We start from the raw sequence: 16975 nt of genomic DNA, 5'->3' as shown, positions 1-16975 counted from the left end.
TAATCCTTCCACCATGGACAGAACCGAGAATTATTGTAGCGGAGGAGGCTTTAACGTTCCGTTCGCACATTCACATGTGTGATGCCTCCGTCATCGTCGCGTATCGGGGTGTAGTGTGGTGCAGTTCATCGGGGGTTACGTGCGACCACGGTTTCGCCCGCTTTTCCGGACAATATTGGATTTCTTATCAGTTCTCGCGTCGATATGGCCTGGCTGTCCGGTCTTGCTGATAAGGCAGAGAACCTGTTAAATAAAATTGACAAGAACACCGCGGCCGTCTTGAACAAAGATAAGTACGAGATGCCGCAGGGTCATCTGTCAGAAGTTACGTGGCTCCCACCGGAATCTGGGTAATTGCGTTCATGTCAATCTCAGGTTATTACCGTTGAATATTTAGATTAGTTGCCCGATCTCGCGTGAAACGTCATTCATCGTTTCACTTTATTTGCGCGCGCGATGCGATGAGCAATGTAAATTTGTCCTATCGAAATGTCACCTTTGCGCACAGCTTTCCTCAGGTTCTAACATATTGCAGATGAACAAGCATCCGAGAAGAAAAATTATTATATTAAAACATAACGAGCTTTTCCCACGATTTAGGCTAAATGGAAATGCATCCAAGACTCCTCTGTTGGGATCGTCGGGTCATATTCCCTACGCAGCTCCTACTTCGAGCTTGACGTCGGTGAATTTGTTGAACGTAGCGGCACCAAACGAGGACGCGCTATTCACATACTTGAATACGCCCGATCCGAGTCCAAAGAGGATAACAGAATCCTACAAATCGCCGTTGACTATGTCATCGTTGTTGGTGGAGCATCCCGCGGATGATACGGACTCGGATCTGTCGATTCCGAGTGATCGGATTAGCCCAACTCCGTCTCATGTTTCGATAGAGATGATCCCCAACGCTTCGGACGATAAAGACGCCGAAATAAATGCGGAAAGTGCAAATTTGTATCCATATAATGAAGTACAGACCTTGGATTGCGAAACTCTGGATAAGTTGACAACGAAAACTACACAGAATGGTACAGCTTGATTTTTATGTTGCGCCGTCAGTTTGTAGCATATCGTTTGCCACGTAAATTCTGCACTTTTACATTGCAGAGCACAGTAATGCGGAAGAACATTCAAATATACTCTATCCTCAGCCCAGTAATAAAATAAAATCGAACACTGCAAGAACAGATAATTTAGTTGATCCAATTGATTCAGCGAATAAACAGAAATATATAAAAGAGATGGACAGGCACTTGGAGAAACAAAATGAATTTCTTGGGAAGCAGACAGATTATCAAAAAGAGATTGTAGTTTTAAATGAGAAACTGAAAGCCTTGGAAGTAGAAAAGTTAGAGCAGTCGAAGCAAATAATAGATTTGCAATCTGTCATCGATAGAAACAGGCAGGAATTAATCTCAATTAGGTCTGAACTGGAACAGCATAAGGCTAGGGCGTTGAAAACTCTACAAGAAAAGGAGAAACTTATAACAGAACTTAAGAGCAATGCACCGACCGCTATGGACGAGGCCACCATTATGGAGTTGAATCAATTGAAGTAACGTAACATCAATTAACATTTTACGAGTCTACTAACGTTAACACCTGACAATAGATCTATATGAATATAATTAATTGCGTTAATCTTAGGCAGGAACGTGACGGTGTTAGGGAGGAAAATCAGCAGATTTGTCAGCAACTGAAAATGCTGCGAGAAGAGTTGGCAAATGCAGATCTGAACTTGGAAAAGATTAGACAAAAGTCAGTCGAGACAAATCTACAAAATCAAGAGATTCTTACTAGTGAGAGACGCCGAAGATTAGAAGCGGAAGAAGATATGAAGTTGCATTCGGAAGTAAATCACGTTTCTTGCATCTCCACAAATGCTGCATCTCTAAATTATCGAATTTAATAAATGCGAAGGATTAAAAATACAAATGTTGTTTTAGGAAATAAGATCCTTGAAAGATGAATTAATTAGTCAGCGTAATGGATTTAGTTTACAGTTACAAAAGCAGAATTCAGAGATTTCTAGGCTTAAGTTGCAGCTATCTGTATCGGCAACGCCGAGCAATGAAATGGATTCGAGAATAGCATCTCTTACCCAAACTCTGGTTCTGAAACAGCAAGCATTGGAATGTTTGACAACCGAAAGAAATGCGTTACGTCTCCAGCTTGAGAAGATCGAGGTAAATTTAGTACATATAAATTTTTATAGACTTATATTCCCAATTATAACATTAAATTTTGATATTATAAAATTTAGTATTTTAAGATTCGTTTTCATCTAGAATTCTAGAGAATATATTTTGTGTGTGTGTGTGTGTGTATATGTGTGTGTTTTATGTGTGTACATACCAATAGCAGTTCTTCTCAACAGCACGAATATAGAAATGCTGCGGGCAATTTACGAAGAAACATATCGTACAATAATATAAACGACACAGACGATGCAAAAGCTCAAGTTCCCACGTTTTTAATGGAAACACCATTCGATACCAGTGTTACTAGAAGAGTAAAAAGAGCTTACTCTTCATTGGATGCTATAAGTATTCGAACAGGTGTATTTTTAAGGAGATATCCGCTAGCTAGAATTTTAGTATTGATTTATATGGTAAGTGTACGCATACACTAATTGTCGTAGACAAATACGGTTACAAAATAGATTTTTTTTTTTATAGGCACTGCTCCAGTTGTGGGTTTTGGTAGTCCTTTTATCTCAATCACCGGAGGCCCATTAATAAAAATTGAAATGCTACAATCTTAAGATACAATGAGAGGGAGATATACAATATATTTATAGGAGATCAAATTTTTTTGTGAATATCAGAAAGCAATATATGAGGCAGATTAGATCTTGTACAGTTTAATAGCATATCTTTAGCTATAAAATTATTGATAAATAAACACTCAAATAAAATATAGTGATAAATCAGTGATAGTCATAAAGTATTACGATTGTAAAATTGTCTTTATTTTTTTACTACATGTTTAAAAGGATATAATATTACAAGACTAATGGGCAGCATTTAAAATAAACTTAAGTGGTGAAAAATTGAAAGGTGTAAATAAATTATTATATATACATATATATACATATATACACATATATAACTTTGTTGCGGTAATATAGCCATCACTTATAACCGAGTTCAAATTTTGTATAGTAATAAAAATTCCGTTCTTCCTGTAAAGAATCTGAGTGAGGGGGGGATGCAATATATGTACCAAGTATACATACGCTCTCAATTATTTTTAAGTCACACAAGCTATACAAAATATATTGATATACAATGTATATTGCTCCGTTAAATACTAATCTCTTATTACAATATTTGATTCCGTTCTTTTCGACAGCGATATTAGAAATAATTAAGCACAATGATATGACAAGACATTATTTGTAAATGTTTTTATGATGAATTTATTTTCGCGCATGCACACATACGCGCAAATACACACACGCACACATATATCCGTCATATGTAAGATCAAATTCATAAAATACTTTGTAATCATGTCGACAGTAAAATATTCTTATCTATTATAAATACAGTAAATATTACGTTGGACATTAGCTCTAATCGCTACATTGAATCTAAATATTATCTAAACGCCGCTTATTATAGATATATATTTGTATTGCTCCAGTGATTGGAAAGTAGCGCGTACATGCACCTTAGGCACAATTTCTCTCTATTCGCGTACAGTTTGATTGAATAATGCTAAAAGGATATTTATCACATGACTTATATATATATATATACATATATATATGAAATTATTAATTATATCCCTGAAATATATATGTATGTAACTATGATTTTATCACACAATTCTAAAGTAGATTAAATGCGGTGTTAACATTGCTTTCAATTCGTTAATTATGTAGATATCTCAAAATACATTACGATCATAAAATAAATAAGGATTTGTTACTTGTGAAAAAGATGTCAAATTTCTTCTTTACAGATACATATTACACATACATCACCGTTTGCAATAGCTAAACTCACGGAATAACCATCGGATTGAAATTGAAATTAAAATTTCCAATAATTTCGCATACTTTTATACGCACACTTTTGCAAGAGACTTGCATACTTTTATAAGAGATTTGATATCTTTTTCACAAGTAACAAACCCTTATTTATTTTATGATCGTAATGCATTACGTCGTAATACGAACCGCTGCGTGTAATCGGATGATCCTAGCTTACAATTTTCATGAAACAAAAAGTAGTCAATGTTGAAAAGTAATAGACTGTATTTACAAGAGCATCGAGAGATTTATACGACTGGATTTAAGCACACGTCATTGTGACCTGGTGTTAAGTTCTGCGCGAATATCAATCGCTTTTTCTTTTTCATAGGAAGAATTCATTTCTTCGACGAGTTAATGATTACGTGATTATTTATGACAATTGTCGCGCACATATTAAGCTAAAATTTTCGCGTAAAATTGCGAAAATCTTTAGTATGTCACAGAAAATCCGTTCGACCAAGCAGCCACGTAAGGTAGGTAAAATATTGCAAAGAAGATAATGAGGGTGCAAATATAAACTTCACAGCCATATAACAGTAACGGGGTACGCTCTATTAATGTTAAAATTGTTAGATCAGATGTTTCTGACGCTACTTCGGAAATCCGAGAGAAAATTTTTCAACTTGATTCTAATATTGTGATTACACAGCAAAAGAATGTTGTACGAGTAACGTTACAAGGATTTGCAAATGCTACGAGAATTGTAACATCATGACCCTGTAGATCGCTTCGATTTCAAAATACCAGCCATTTAACGGAAACCTCGATTCTTTGAATAAAGGCTGACTATAATTAAAGTCAATTTCATCCAATGGAGATTGGAAATAATGAAAATTCAGTTGAAAGCTTCACAATATTTTTTTCTAATTTAAATCGGCGGTCGGCTAAAGCTTTATTCAGCGGGTTCTTTAGTTGAATGTATCTTCTTCATTCATTATAATGTTTTTCTATTCATGTAACCCTTCCTCCGAGAGTTTCAGGACTACTGTTAGTAACATTCCAAGATACAATAAATGTTACTGAATGGCACACATAGTTGGGAATGCAATATAACGTTTCTGCAATTATTCCATTCTAATCTGCGATGAGCAGACATCAATTCGCAAATTAGCATCGAAAGTGTCTGATTATTTAATGCTTTTAACGTATAACTTATAAGCCGACGCTCTTGAACTGCGTGTCACGTTGTAATATATCATTCGTTCCTTTACTTCGTCATTAATTGGCATCGTTGATAGCAGACTGATTTTCGCAACATCCATTCTACCTCTCGATGAAGGATCACGTGAAGATAGCTTAATTGCCAGCATCCTAATGAGCCAGATTAATTAATGGCGTCCTTCTCGCATCTTACACTACTCGAAGCGATTATATTAACACTCTTTTAAATGCTCGTGCCATCTAAACGTTTAATAAGTGTCTAACGTTTAATCAAGGATTACTTGCAACATCTAAACTTGATACTCGACACAGTACCTCACCGCTTCTAATCGCCGGCACTCGGTTAATTTTAAATCGTCTGAGAGGAACGATCTCACTTGTCACGATATCTGAAGCAGCGAGGAAGCAGCCGCTGCGTTGGGAAAAGAGTGCGCGCGAGTTCTGCCTGCATATGTTAAAATCCAAGAATAATTCTCCTCGCTCTGTCTCGGCGCAATTGTGTGATAAGACGCGATTACGCCGGGATCTTCCTTATTTCACACAATCGGAAGATGTATCTTCCAGTTACCCAAGTAGAACATACTAGTCACGAAGACATCAAGATGACGTCATTTTTGGATCATTTTTTATGCATCACGGTGACGTCAAAGTAGCCCACCGAGAGCACCTATTTGTGACATCGTTAAGACATCAAAATGTTGTAAATATGATCTTGTTTTGCAAGGCAAAGCTAATTGAATACTGTACATTAAAAATAAATTGAAGTAATATAAGATCAACATAATATATGACTGTTCATGTAATCTGTAATAAAACATATTATTATACACATCACGAATAGCATAAAACAGCATGTCATAAATCAGTCATTGCAAAGTAAATCTTGTCGATCACTTAAATTTATGACGTGAAATTTATCATTTTAATTGACGTTCTTGTGACTAACTTTTTCTACTCGGGTCGCGCACAGAAGTCGCTCGTCTCTTTTTTCTCTCTCTCTCTCTCTCTCTCTCTCTCTCTCTCTCTCTCTCTCTCTCTCTCTCTCTCTCTCTCTCTTTCCTTCCCCTCTCTGTCCCTTTGTCGGAATCTCTTCGACATATCTCATCGCAGCATTAAACTCTTTAGTCTAAAGTTTCAGATCGAACTTGTTAACGAAGCAATCTATTTGTTCAGTGAAATCTCTATCGCTCTATAGATATCGCGCGCGAATACGAAGGCGGAGAGAGCGTCCTAGAATAGGACCAAAAACTGGACATATAACATTGCTTCCTCCGTAGGATTGGAAGTAGTAGGAAGTCACTTTTCTTTTCGTCGATACCATCGAGGCACGTCATCGCTCTCGATCCCTTACGTTCCAATATTCGGCGTCTTCTTTTAATCGAACCTCAAATCAAAACTCTCTTAACTTTACCTTCAGTAATGCGTGACAGATTGTCCTTTCAATTGTTATCCGCGAATATCAAACCCGTCAATTGTTAGCCTCTAAACCTTAATTTCCGAAAAGCCGTTCAATCTCAATTCACAGTTTCGGGAATGATTAATGCCGATTTCTCCAGCAGCGAATGAAGAAATCGCGAATTTCACGAAGGGACAGTGTCGCGAGTTCACTCTCCGTAAATTCTCTAGTGCCCGGTAAGTGAAAACTAACGATAATCGAGTTCTAGACATTGGGACCCTGCGGACCCTTACAGAAATACATGTTTATACACGGGGAACGAAAACAGCACTGAACAATCACTAGAGTTCAGTAATTAAATCATTAGAAATTACTTATGTATTTTCTAGTAATTATTTCCCCAGTGAGAAACGATTCGTCGATTCGACATCGTTCAATTCGACGACTCCGATGTCGATTCGAGTCATTTCTCCCTGGGTCCCTTCTGTAAGGGAAGTGACGCGGTAAGGAATACATTTGTCAGTTTTTTTTTTTAATACATTACGCAGAACAAGAAACGAGTCTGCATGCTCGGAGCCTCCCGAAGAGAAGTATATTAAAATATATTTTAATAAGGTACTAAGGTCAAACACGTGTCTACGATACGCAGAGTGGGCGCCTAAATGACTCACTTGCCTATTCGCGCGCCGATTGAGGAGTCATCAATCTCCGGGTACGGAAAGATCAACACTCGCCCCAGTCCGAATCTTCGGATTTGTCAGATAAACTTGACTCGTCCTCGGTGCTGTCGCAATCACTGCGGCCGAAGGTGACCACGCGAGACCAATTTCTCGCCGACGCCGGATCGCGCGGTGGCGATAACGCCGGCACGGCTCCCTCCGCGGAGGACGGGTCTTCCGCTTGCGTTCTTCGCTGCTGACCTTCCGGATTGTTCAGCGCGGAGCTGAGGTACCGTCGCGTTTCCGCCTGCAACGCGTCCAGCTGCCTCTGAAGGATACGATTGCGCCGTACGAGTGTTACCGTGCGTATGACGATGCTCAGGAGATCTGCGGGAACGATTGGGAGACGTCAGAAAGGTGAGTCGGGCACGGGGCGCGAAAATGAGGCACGAATCTCTCGGGCGAGCGCGAGGGGGAGATTTACGGAGGACACGAGGATCACCTCCCCGCGCCGGGAGAACTTCAGCGTGCTTCGCTTCGTCCTAACGGGGAGGGTGCAGCGTTGTCCCACGATTACGTGACTTTCACATTTTAAGAGAAAATTCTCTCCGCGTGTCTCCCTTTTTCCTTTCTATTATCACTCCGGGCCGAATCAAATTATCGATTCTTCGCTCTCTTAATTTTTCCAGGATCAGGGTGGCGTCACATGGAGCGTAACTTGCGTACCCAAGGAGAAGAAAAAGTCAGGATGATGTCAATTTGATGTCATATTGACCGAATTTATGTCAAATTTTGGTCAATTTGATGCCATATTGGCCAAAATTTAACATAAATTCGGTCAATATGACATAAAATTGACATCATCCTGACTTTTTCTTCTCCTTGGGTAGAGCCAATCACAGAACCATGTCGACAGAATTATATAACGGTTCTATCAGAATGACCCTGTGATTGGTCGTGGAGTTGATACGCCCGATACGCGCCATGGGACGTCACCCTAACAATTTGTTTTCAAGTCGACTGATCGTCTCGTAGTTCATTTCTGAAGAGATTAAACAGAGGAAATTACAGAATCGATTAGGTATCTCTTACGAAAAAGTAACGAAATAATTGCTAGAAAATTACTGTATATCGGAAACTTAGAAATTTTGGAATTTTAAAGAAAAATTAAAAACTTAAATGTAGGATAAGTAGGACAAGTCAGCATTTAGAACAAGTTAGAATAAGTTCAGGTACAAGACTGATTGTAAGAGATTGTAACCCTAAGGGGAACAATAAAACAAATTCTAATTCCAGTACTGTATATCAGTAATTGAATCAGTAGAAATTACTGATGTGTGTACAATAATTTTCTAGCAATTATCTCGTTGCCTTCCCGTAAGGGACTTCTCGAGAAAAAGGTACATAAATGTCGAGAAACGTCGTGTTAGATGGAGGGAACGTCAAAAGTTCTGACACCATCAGGCAATTGAGAGAAGTTCGTGCGATTCTTTTGTATTAAAAATAAAAATCTTGGAGAAACTTCACACAGCGAGTCGACAACGCACACCGATCGTGCTAGCACGTGCGTCACGACGCAGACATCAACTTGCCAACTGTTGCAACATAAAACATCTCATAGAAATGTTCTCTAAATCGGGAAACGAACTCTCGCGGTCACCTGACGCTTGGCGTCGCACCCTTACACTTCTCGTAATGATTTATCTCTCGCTTTGTCTATTTTAAATCAAGGCTACAAGCAATGGGTGCACTGCCAGAGCCAGGTAAAAATTTCCAACAAAGTTTCCAAAGTTACATCTCGATCGTTCGTTTTTAACAACGAGAGAATTGTAATCTTTTTCTTTTCAGCGATTTAGATACGTCCACAAATTTTTTGTAGCTCGAAACGTTGCAGAAGAGCATCTGTACTTAAAAAAAAAACTGTAGATTGATACGCGGATTACATTTTCACATGCACCCTCCGCGTTAAAACGTGCTACTTGTTTCTCAGTTTTGCCCTCTCGGTTTCCAGCAGATCGTGAAAGCCTAATCTACAATGCGCTTTCTGCATCCAGAAACATTCTATTTTAACAAATCAAACCGCTTAAAATAATCTGTCAACCATGTACGTTTATGCAATGTACAATACACAATTTATCAACTCGCACAAATTCTTTAAACGTATTCATCGACTACAGAATAGAATGTTTCTGGACGCAGAGAGCACATTGTAGATCAGGCTTGAGAATCTTTCGCGCGACTCGTGCCTCGGGATTCGTGAAAATTCCAACAGCGAATTCGAGTGCTCGCACTAGTGCGCACCGAGTGCACGCTAAGGCCAGTTTACGGTCAATTTTTATATTTAACTTTGCCTTAAATATATGTTCAAAGAGTATTTAGCCAAAAACTAATCAGTATGGATGCTGACACAGATCATTTTACTGGCTACGAAATATTTCAAGAATATTTAAGACGTTTCTTAAATGTGAGAATTGACTGTAATCGAGCCTTAGTGCACTGATAAAAATTTTTTTAAACTAAGTAAATATATTTACTTAAATTTTTTTATACCGAAGTAAATATTTATTCTATTTAAAGCAAAATATCAAATTTTAAGTAAATCTATGTATTTTAATCTATGTAAATTATATTAAGTAAATTAATTTAAATCATTACATTTTCTACATTCAAATAAAGATTTCATGAGATATATAGAATACTATTTATTAAATGAAATAATTGTTTTTGTTAAATAAGAAATCCAATTTTCTTCGCTGGAAAAATTACATCTTAGCAAACATCTATAGAATTAAAATAAAAAATTTTATTAATCCACAATATATATTTAATCAAAAATTATCTATTCTTTGATATTTAATAAATACTTAAATTAAAGCAACGTATGTTTTAATTTGTTTGTTATTTTTTTAATTCAAGTTAACTGGCTATTAGGAGCCACCTAATGAATAATTTTCTTGAGTGAAGTAATATTTCTTTGGATGAAGATCTTTGTTTTTATCAGTGTGCGCATCCCTTTTACCTTTCCTGTAGCCCTCGTCCGCATACGCCGTACGCTCCCCGCTTCCGTCCGCCTCGGCGACGGAACAGTTCGGAGCCGTATCCGCGCAGGCGAGCCTCTGCGAGCAATGTTCGTCGGGCGGTAGATACGCCTCGACGATCGTCCCGGTCCGCAGTAACTCCTGCAACGCGAATATCCGCCATGTCGTGTCGTCGTCGGGTCCTTGTTGGCGGGGAGCGAGCGTGCTAACGGCGGTACCCGCCATCGGGAACTCCGCTACGCAAATAGTCGGCGCCATTCTCGACGTGAGAATCCTGAAACGATATGCAAATTTCGTGTTACCATGACGCAGGCTGAAACTCGCCAACTATTGCGACACAAAGCAATTCGTAGAAATGCCCCGTGAACCGAAAAATTCACTCTCTCTCTCTCTCTCTATCTCGGACACCTGCCGACACGCACTTACATTTCTTACGATTTGTTTCTCGCTTCGTTTATTTTAAATTCAGGCGGAGGCTGCGGTGGACGACGGGACGAATCAAAATTTCCGAAACTTTTTAAAATTGTACCGTTCGTTTTTTACCAGCGAAAGAATGATAATCTTTTTTTGTTTTTTTTTTTCGGTAAATTTTAGATGTGACTCGTGATGTCCGATGGCGTTCGATGGAAACGAGAATAATGTAATGATTTGAAATTTTGGTGAATATTATACTAATATTATTTTAGCATTCATTTACACGATCGGTACACAATGCACCTGTGTTATACAGGAAAAAAAGAGACACGTGCGTCACTTTTAGGTGGTATTTCTTGCTATCGTACTGTTTCACCCTGTTTTTACAGTTTCGCAGTATTTCGTAATTATCGCAAATTCTTACTGAAGACTAAGATAATTTACGGGACAGTGAAACGGCGTGATAAGATTTTTTGGAAATAAAATTTCCAAGAGAATGCTGTAAAACGTGTTTCCACGTTAAAGAATTATAATATTTCACAGACACGATTAAAGTAATAATTACTTCTCGTTGATGTATAAAAATCATATCTTCTTCAGAATCTGTGTGGTCGTTTCATATAACAGAACTGCATGAATTGTACGAATATATTTTCTCTCCTCGGATATTTATATATTCGACGTATATTCGGGATTCTATTTTAAACGGTCAAATACGTTTCTAGAATAAATCTACATTGAGCAGGGAAAGGTAATATCGTATCGAGGCATCGCTTCCCCCCCCCCTCTCTCTCTCTCAACAAAACCCAGCTTTAAAAAAATAAAAATGATTTTCTGAATTCTTATTCCAAAGCATGATGATTAAAAAGTATCAGCTCGCTTTTGTCTACAATTCTTTTTATAACTAACTAACTATAACTATAACTAACAACATGGTGCTTCATATAAACACATGCGATAAAGCCACGTCCCAAGTAGAACAAGTTAATCACAAGAACGTCAATGTGACGTTAAAATGATGGATTTCACGTCGTAAAGTGATGGACATCAAGACTTACTTTGCAATAACTGATTTACGACATGCTGCTTTATGATATTCGTGATGTGTACAATAATATATTGTTACACATTACATGACCCGTCATATATTATGTTTATCTTCCCAAGGAGAAGAAAAAGTCAGTGATGATGTCAATTTGATGTCACATCGACCAAATTTATGTCAAATTTTGGTCAATATGGCATCAAATTGACATCATCCTGACGTTTTCTTCTCCTTGGGTTATATTACTTCAATTTATTTTATAATGTATAATATTTAATTAGCTTTGCTTCGTAAAGCAAGATCATTTTTACAACATTTTGATGTCTTAAACGATGTCACAAATAAGTGCCTCTCTGTGGGCTATTTGACGTCGCCATAAAATATGATAAAAAAAATGATGTCATCTTGATGACTAATACGCTCTACTTGGGGTCGCATTTGCGAAATGACCAGAACATTCGCAGGTACGTTAATCAAGCCTTATTCGCGCGTATCTCGCAATTTTATTCATACGCAATTCAGCATATCTATGAATATTTTTAAAAAATACACACACACACATATCGCCTCGACTCAGTCAATCAACAGGGAATCGTGTGGCAATCCGTATCGCGGGCGATCATCGGGGTCAATTTCTAAAAGTCCGTGCGCGCGCGTATAAAAGACGACAATGGGGGCTCTCCGTCATTGTTGTTACAACTTCCGCAAACGCGCGCCGAGCGGCGGCATTATTGGCGCGCCGACGTCTCTTAATGTCCCACCATTGACTTCGGAATAACATCCGGCGTGCTGACGACGACCTTATCCAGCACGTGGCGTATCCTTCCGCCGCCACCGCCGCCGCCGCCGCCGTCGCCGCCGCCGCCGCCGCCGCCCTCGCAACCGCCCGATGCGATCGATGCAGGCGATGACCTGATTACCGCCGACGTCACTGCACGTGCCTGCACCGAAATAATGCCAAAGCCTCACGACTCCCACTCGCGCGCGCCGCGGCGCGTATATTTGAGATTGTTTTGACCTCGAATCCTCCACCACGTGCGAGGCGTGACGCGGGCGCGGACGGGCGCTCCTCGCGCTCGCGCGCCCGCGGCCGCGACCGCTATGATACGCGATAAATAAATACGCGGAGTCCTTGACACGTCGCGGTGCGTGGAAAAGCCGAGCAGGTAAAGAGCATCTGCATCGCGCGCCCGGCATTTCACTCTCAATTATTCACGCCGCTGTATTTTCGCGCCAATTTTTACGACCCCTCGCGCGGCCACGCGCCCGTTTTACGTCCGTGCCGATTTATCGCCGCTCGTGTACGCCATGGCACGCGTCTATTTTCTTTATTCGTCGGCGTTTTTACGTACCTGCGAAATTGTGCGTTGCGTGTAATTTTATATCTATATTACTTTACGTTTTTTTTTAAATTAAATTATTATACGAGACACATTATAGGGGAAAGTCCTCTATTATGGGATAGGCTCCTAATGTGAGATAGCGGAGTTTCTGCTAAATTAATAAGCGTCGACCCGTTGGTGCCACCGTGAATTTTTTGCGGTTGGAGTGAAGTCTGCTCAGTGGAAAACTGATTGTTAGATCGCGTGATCTTCGCGAAAAAAGATTTGCCATCGGATTTGAACGTTGAAAACCCGCTGTCTCATATTAGAATCCTATCTCATAACAGAGGACCTTCCTCTATTACGTTTTTTTTTTCTATAAAATTATATCGTACAAGATATATAATATAGCGGGATATATTGCAGATAAGATTTTATAAAATTATAAATATCTTTTTATATAATAAAAACCGACGCGGCGACACGCGCGCCAACCTGTGCATATTTTTATAAATTTCTAATGAAACATTTTTTTATAATACATTGTGTCAAATTGCAAAAGTTGTAATTCTTCGCAAAAAGACTACAATTTTATAAATATACAGGGTGTTCCAATTTAATGTCCCACCCCAAATTACTCTTTTATTTTGGATCGCAGGAAAAGACGTTTCAGACAAAAGTTGTGCGGTTCAAAAGGAGACATAAGTTGCTTGAAAGTCACGTAAAGTCACCTTCAATTTTTTATACGAAACCCCCTGTTGTTTATTATACTATCTTATTCTAATAAATTAATATGAACAACTCTTGTTCGAAACATTTTTTTATTTGCTCGTAAATTTTGTGTGTTACAATACACAAAATTTTTCAATAACTGAAACTGAGACTAAATCAAGTAAAAAGAGTCCTGTACTACTTTTCCCTCCGACAAACAGTTATCGAGATATCACACGCTGAACATTGAAAAAGTTATAAATTTTCTCTTCAATATCTCAATAAATATTAGACAAATCGAAAAATGTTTCAGACAAAAGTTGTTCGTATTAATTAGTAGAATAAGATAGTATAATAAACAATAGGGGGTTACGTATAAAAAATTGCAGGTGACCTATACGTGACCGTCAAGCAACTCGTCAATGTCAAACTAATGGCACCATCTTATGTCCCCCTTCGAACCAAACAACTTTTGTCTGAAACGTTTTTTTCTGCGATCAAAAATAAAAAAGTTCTTTGGGATGGGACATTAGATTAAGACACCCTGTACATAAAATAGGACAAACGTGAAAAAGCTATATGCGCGTGAAATTATATTTCTATATCTCGAAGAGCAATTCTAACTCAAAGTGTATCTTCCTACCCTTACACACACGCGCGCGCGCGCGCAAGGGACACACACTTCGATGTGTTAAAGTTATTCTTCGAAATATATAAGAGTATCAGAATGAAAGCTGGTAAAAATAGCGTCTGTGATCTTTATTCATCGCCGTCCATCGACGTGAAATATCGAAGAATTAATACACGGGGGATGAATCGCGCGATTATAATGTACACGTGTAGACATGTGAGTCTATTCCGGCGCGAGATATCGCGAAGTAGAATTTTAACTTTTATCAAAACCTTTTTTGCCAGGTGTCTCGGGCGCTTATCCCTGAAAGTCTCGGCGCGTTCTGTCCCGAACCTCACGCCGCAATTCTACCGCGAAACTCACACGTTCCGTTATTAAGACCGTAAGGTTTATCGAGCTAGATATATCCATATGACGACAGCGAGTTTCCTCGTACTCGCCTCCATCATAACAGATAAATAGTCGCGCCACTCAGCTGCGCGGCATACGTAATCTCTCGTACGATTCTTTCAGAAAGGCATACCCGAGGCACCGCGGTATAAACATGTGATTCTTCTTTTTTTTTCCAAGCCCCGGCACGTGTCGGTGATGATTAACGCGCGCGCACGAGCGCGCCCGCGCCGGACGTCCCAAGTCATCTATTTTGCGCTTTTCGCCGACGGTGCTGAAAATCACGCAGCGTGACACACGATATATGTGTGTAACGTGCGCGATAATTCTGGCACATTCGCGGGGAAAAACTCGATTAAAGCGTTAAGGTTACGCGGAGAGGCGATACACGCGCGGCGACGGCGGCGGCGCGCGGCCCGCGCCGCAGCGACGAGGGCGGGCACGTGGAAGGCCGTCTTACGTCATTCTGCCCCGCACGCTCGCTCTACTAGAGAGAGATGCGGGGACGAATGCCCCCGCGCGTCCCGGCGACACGCGCCGACCTGGTATATGGACGTGTCGGTGCGACACGTGCGCGCACTGACATCATTCCGACGCCACGAGACACGTGTTAATGAGGAAACGCGTCCGCGTGCGCCTCGCTGCGTAGAAGCCGCCGCCGATTTTTCACGGCCGAGGGGAACGGACGCGCCGCGCCGACCCTCTGGCCAGGGCGAGGCCGGATATCTGATAAAAGCGCGCCCACGTGTCTCCCCGAATGCGTAATTCCAGATAGGGAAGACTATTAGGTACGCGGCGAGGGTGGGGAAGGGAAAAGGAGGGCGTCTTATCGAATTCCAACTGATAATTGATACGTCTCGCGTTATCTGCAATAGTTGACTCACGTGGATCGAGTGCCTTTTCAGTTCCGAGATTCTAATCGTGCCCGTTCGCGCGCGTCCGGTCTGCGAGCCCACGGATCTCTCCGGAACGCGTTTTGGATTTCGATGCGCTCGTCAGATCGCGTTTTCTCCTCCCCCGTGTACTTTCCTCCTAGCGGAAAAAATTTCTATAAGTAACTACAAAAAATTGACTTGAAATAGAAATTTTTATATCTTCGTTGGAACGTTTATTTTTTTTTTGTAAAAATATCTACGAAATAATGCCACAAATTACAATGTTCTAAAATCAAAAAATTTTTTGCAGGTAGTATTTCATGAAATGTACAATTTTGTAAGAATTGGCACAAAACTTTGCTAGTTTTAAAATTTTCAGAAACAACAAAATCTTAAAGGATTAAAACATCCGCTTACTTGTAAAATATTACAAAAATTAACAAAAAGGTTCCAATTCTAGCATTTTCATGTTGATTTTTATAACACTTTTGAAATTTACGTAGAATTTCTTAGATTCTGGCAGGATATTTTATTTTATTTTTTTTAGAATTTTGTAGAGTTATTTCCAGCAGGGTTGTGTTATTTTATTCTATATTTTAAAGATATTTGTCTATTAATTGCATGTCTGCGAGACGCTTTTTGGATGTTTATATTTCGATGCCCTCGTCAGATCTCGTTTTCTCCTCCCTGTACTTTTCTGTGTTATTTTATTATATATTTTAGAGATATCTGTCTATTACCCGAGTAGAAAATGAAATACGGCCCTGATAGGGGCGCGATAGATTTTGCCTTAACGACTGATCAGGTCTTGTTAAGGCAGCCTGATGGCGCCCTGATCAAAAATGTAACGTCGTGTTCCATGTGGCCCTGAAAGTAGTTTCCTGATCAGGCCCGAGTAGAAAATGAAATACGGCCCTGATAGGGGCGCGATAGATTTTGCCTTAACGACTGATCAGGTCTTGTTAAGGCAGCCTGATGACGCCCTGATAAAAATGTAACGTTGTGTTCTAAGTGGCCCTGAAAGCAGTTTTCTATTAAGCAGCTTCTTATTAAGAAATTCACTTTGTAACTAATTGTTAAATTGTGTTAAATCACCTAGTCATCAAAAGTATATTCAGGTTATTGAGGTCTATCCATGATCCAGACAACTCACTCTCGCATCCTATCGGCTCGCCTTTTATACTAATACGGGACGATTTTTACTTACGAGAAAGACGCGCGGTCGCCACGTCGCCGCGTCGCGGCAGTATGTGGTACTAGTGCTATCTATTCAGGAGGGAATCAGGCG

The 16975-nt window shown here is 39.7% G+C and overlaps 2 protein-coding genes across 4 annotated transcripts in view; one reads left to right on the top strand and one right to left on the bottom strand.

The window, feature by feature from the left end:
- The first annotated feature begins 6 nt into the window (after positions 1-6).
- Positions 7-2932, top strand: LOC105561596 (golgin-84). Its single transcript, XM_012011702.1, has 7 exons — positions 7-350; positions 601-1031; positions 1111-1558; positions 1651-1855; positions 1950-2189; positions 2381-2614; positions 2682-2932. The coding sequence occupies exons 1-7, from the start codon at positions 205-207 to the stop codon at positions 2739-2741; spliced, it is 1764 nt and encodes a 587-aa protein (XP_011867092.1). The 5' UTR covers positions 7-204; the 3' UTR covers positions 2742-2932.
- Positions 2933-3047: 115 nt separating this feature from the next.
- The window catches only part of LOC105561595, a 21645-nt gene continuing 7717 nt past the window's right edge, over positions 3048-16975 (bottom strand). The window contains exons 1-3 of one of the 3 annotated variants that reach the window (XM_012011700.1): positions 15697-15839; positions 10281-10573; positions 3048-7648 (exon numbers count right to left, since the gene is read on the bottom strand). In XM_012011700.1, the coding sequence (XP_011867090.1) occupies positions 7326-7648; positions 10281-10557 (600 nt within the window). In that variant the 5' untranslated portion in view covers positions 10558-10573; positions 15697-15839 and the 3' untranslated portion in view covers positions 3048-7325. Of the gene's footprint in view, positions 7649-10280; positions 10574-14694; positions 15311-15696; positions 15840-16975 lie in introns of those variants that run through there. The other 2 variants (XM_012011701.1, XM_012011699.1) reach the window with 2 other exon arrangements.

Source organism: Vollenhovia emeryi, unplaced genomic scaffold (genome assembly GCF_000949405.1).
Source record: "Vollenhovia emeryi isolate VEMERY1.0 unplaced genomic scaffold, V.emery_V1.0 DF939205.1, whole genome shotgun sequence".
Taxonomy (NCBI): Eukaryota; Metazoa; Arthropoda; class Insecta; order Hymenoptera; family Formicidae; genus Vollenhovia; species Vollenhovia emeryi.
This window is presented reverse-complemented; position numbering and strand designations above follow the sequence as displayed.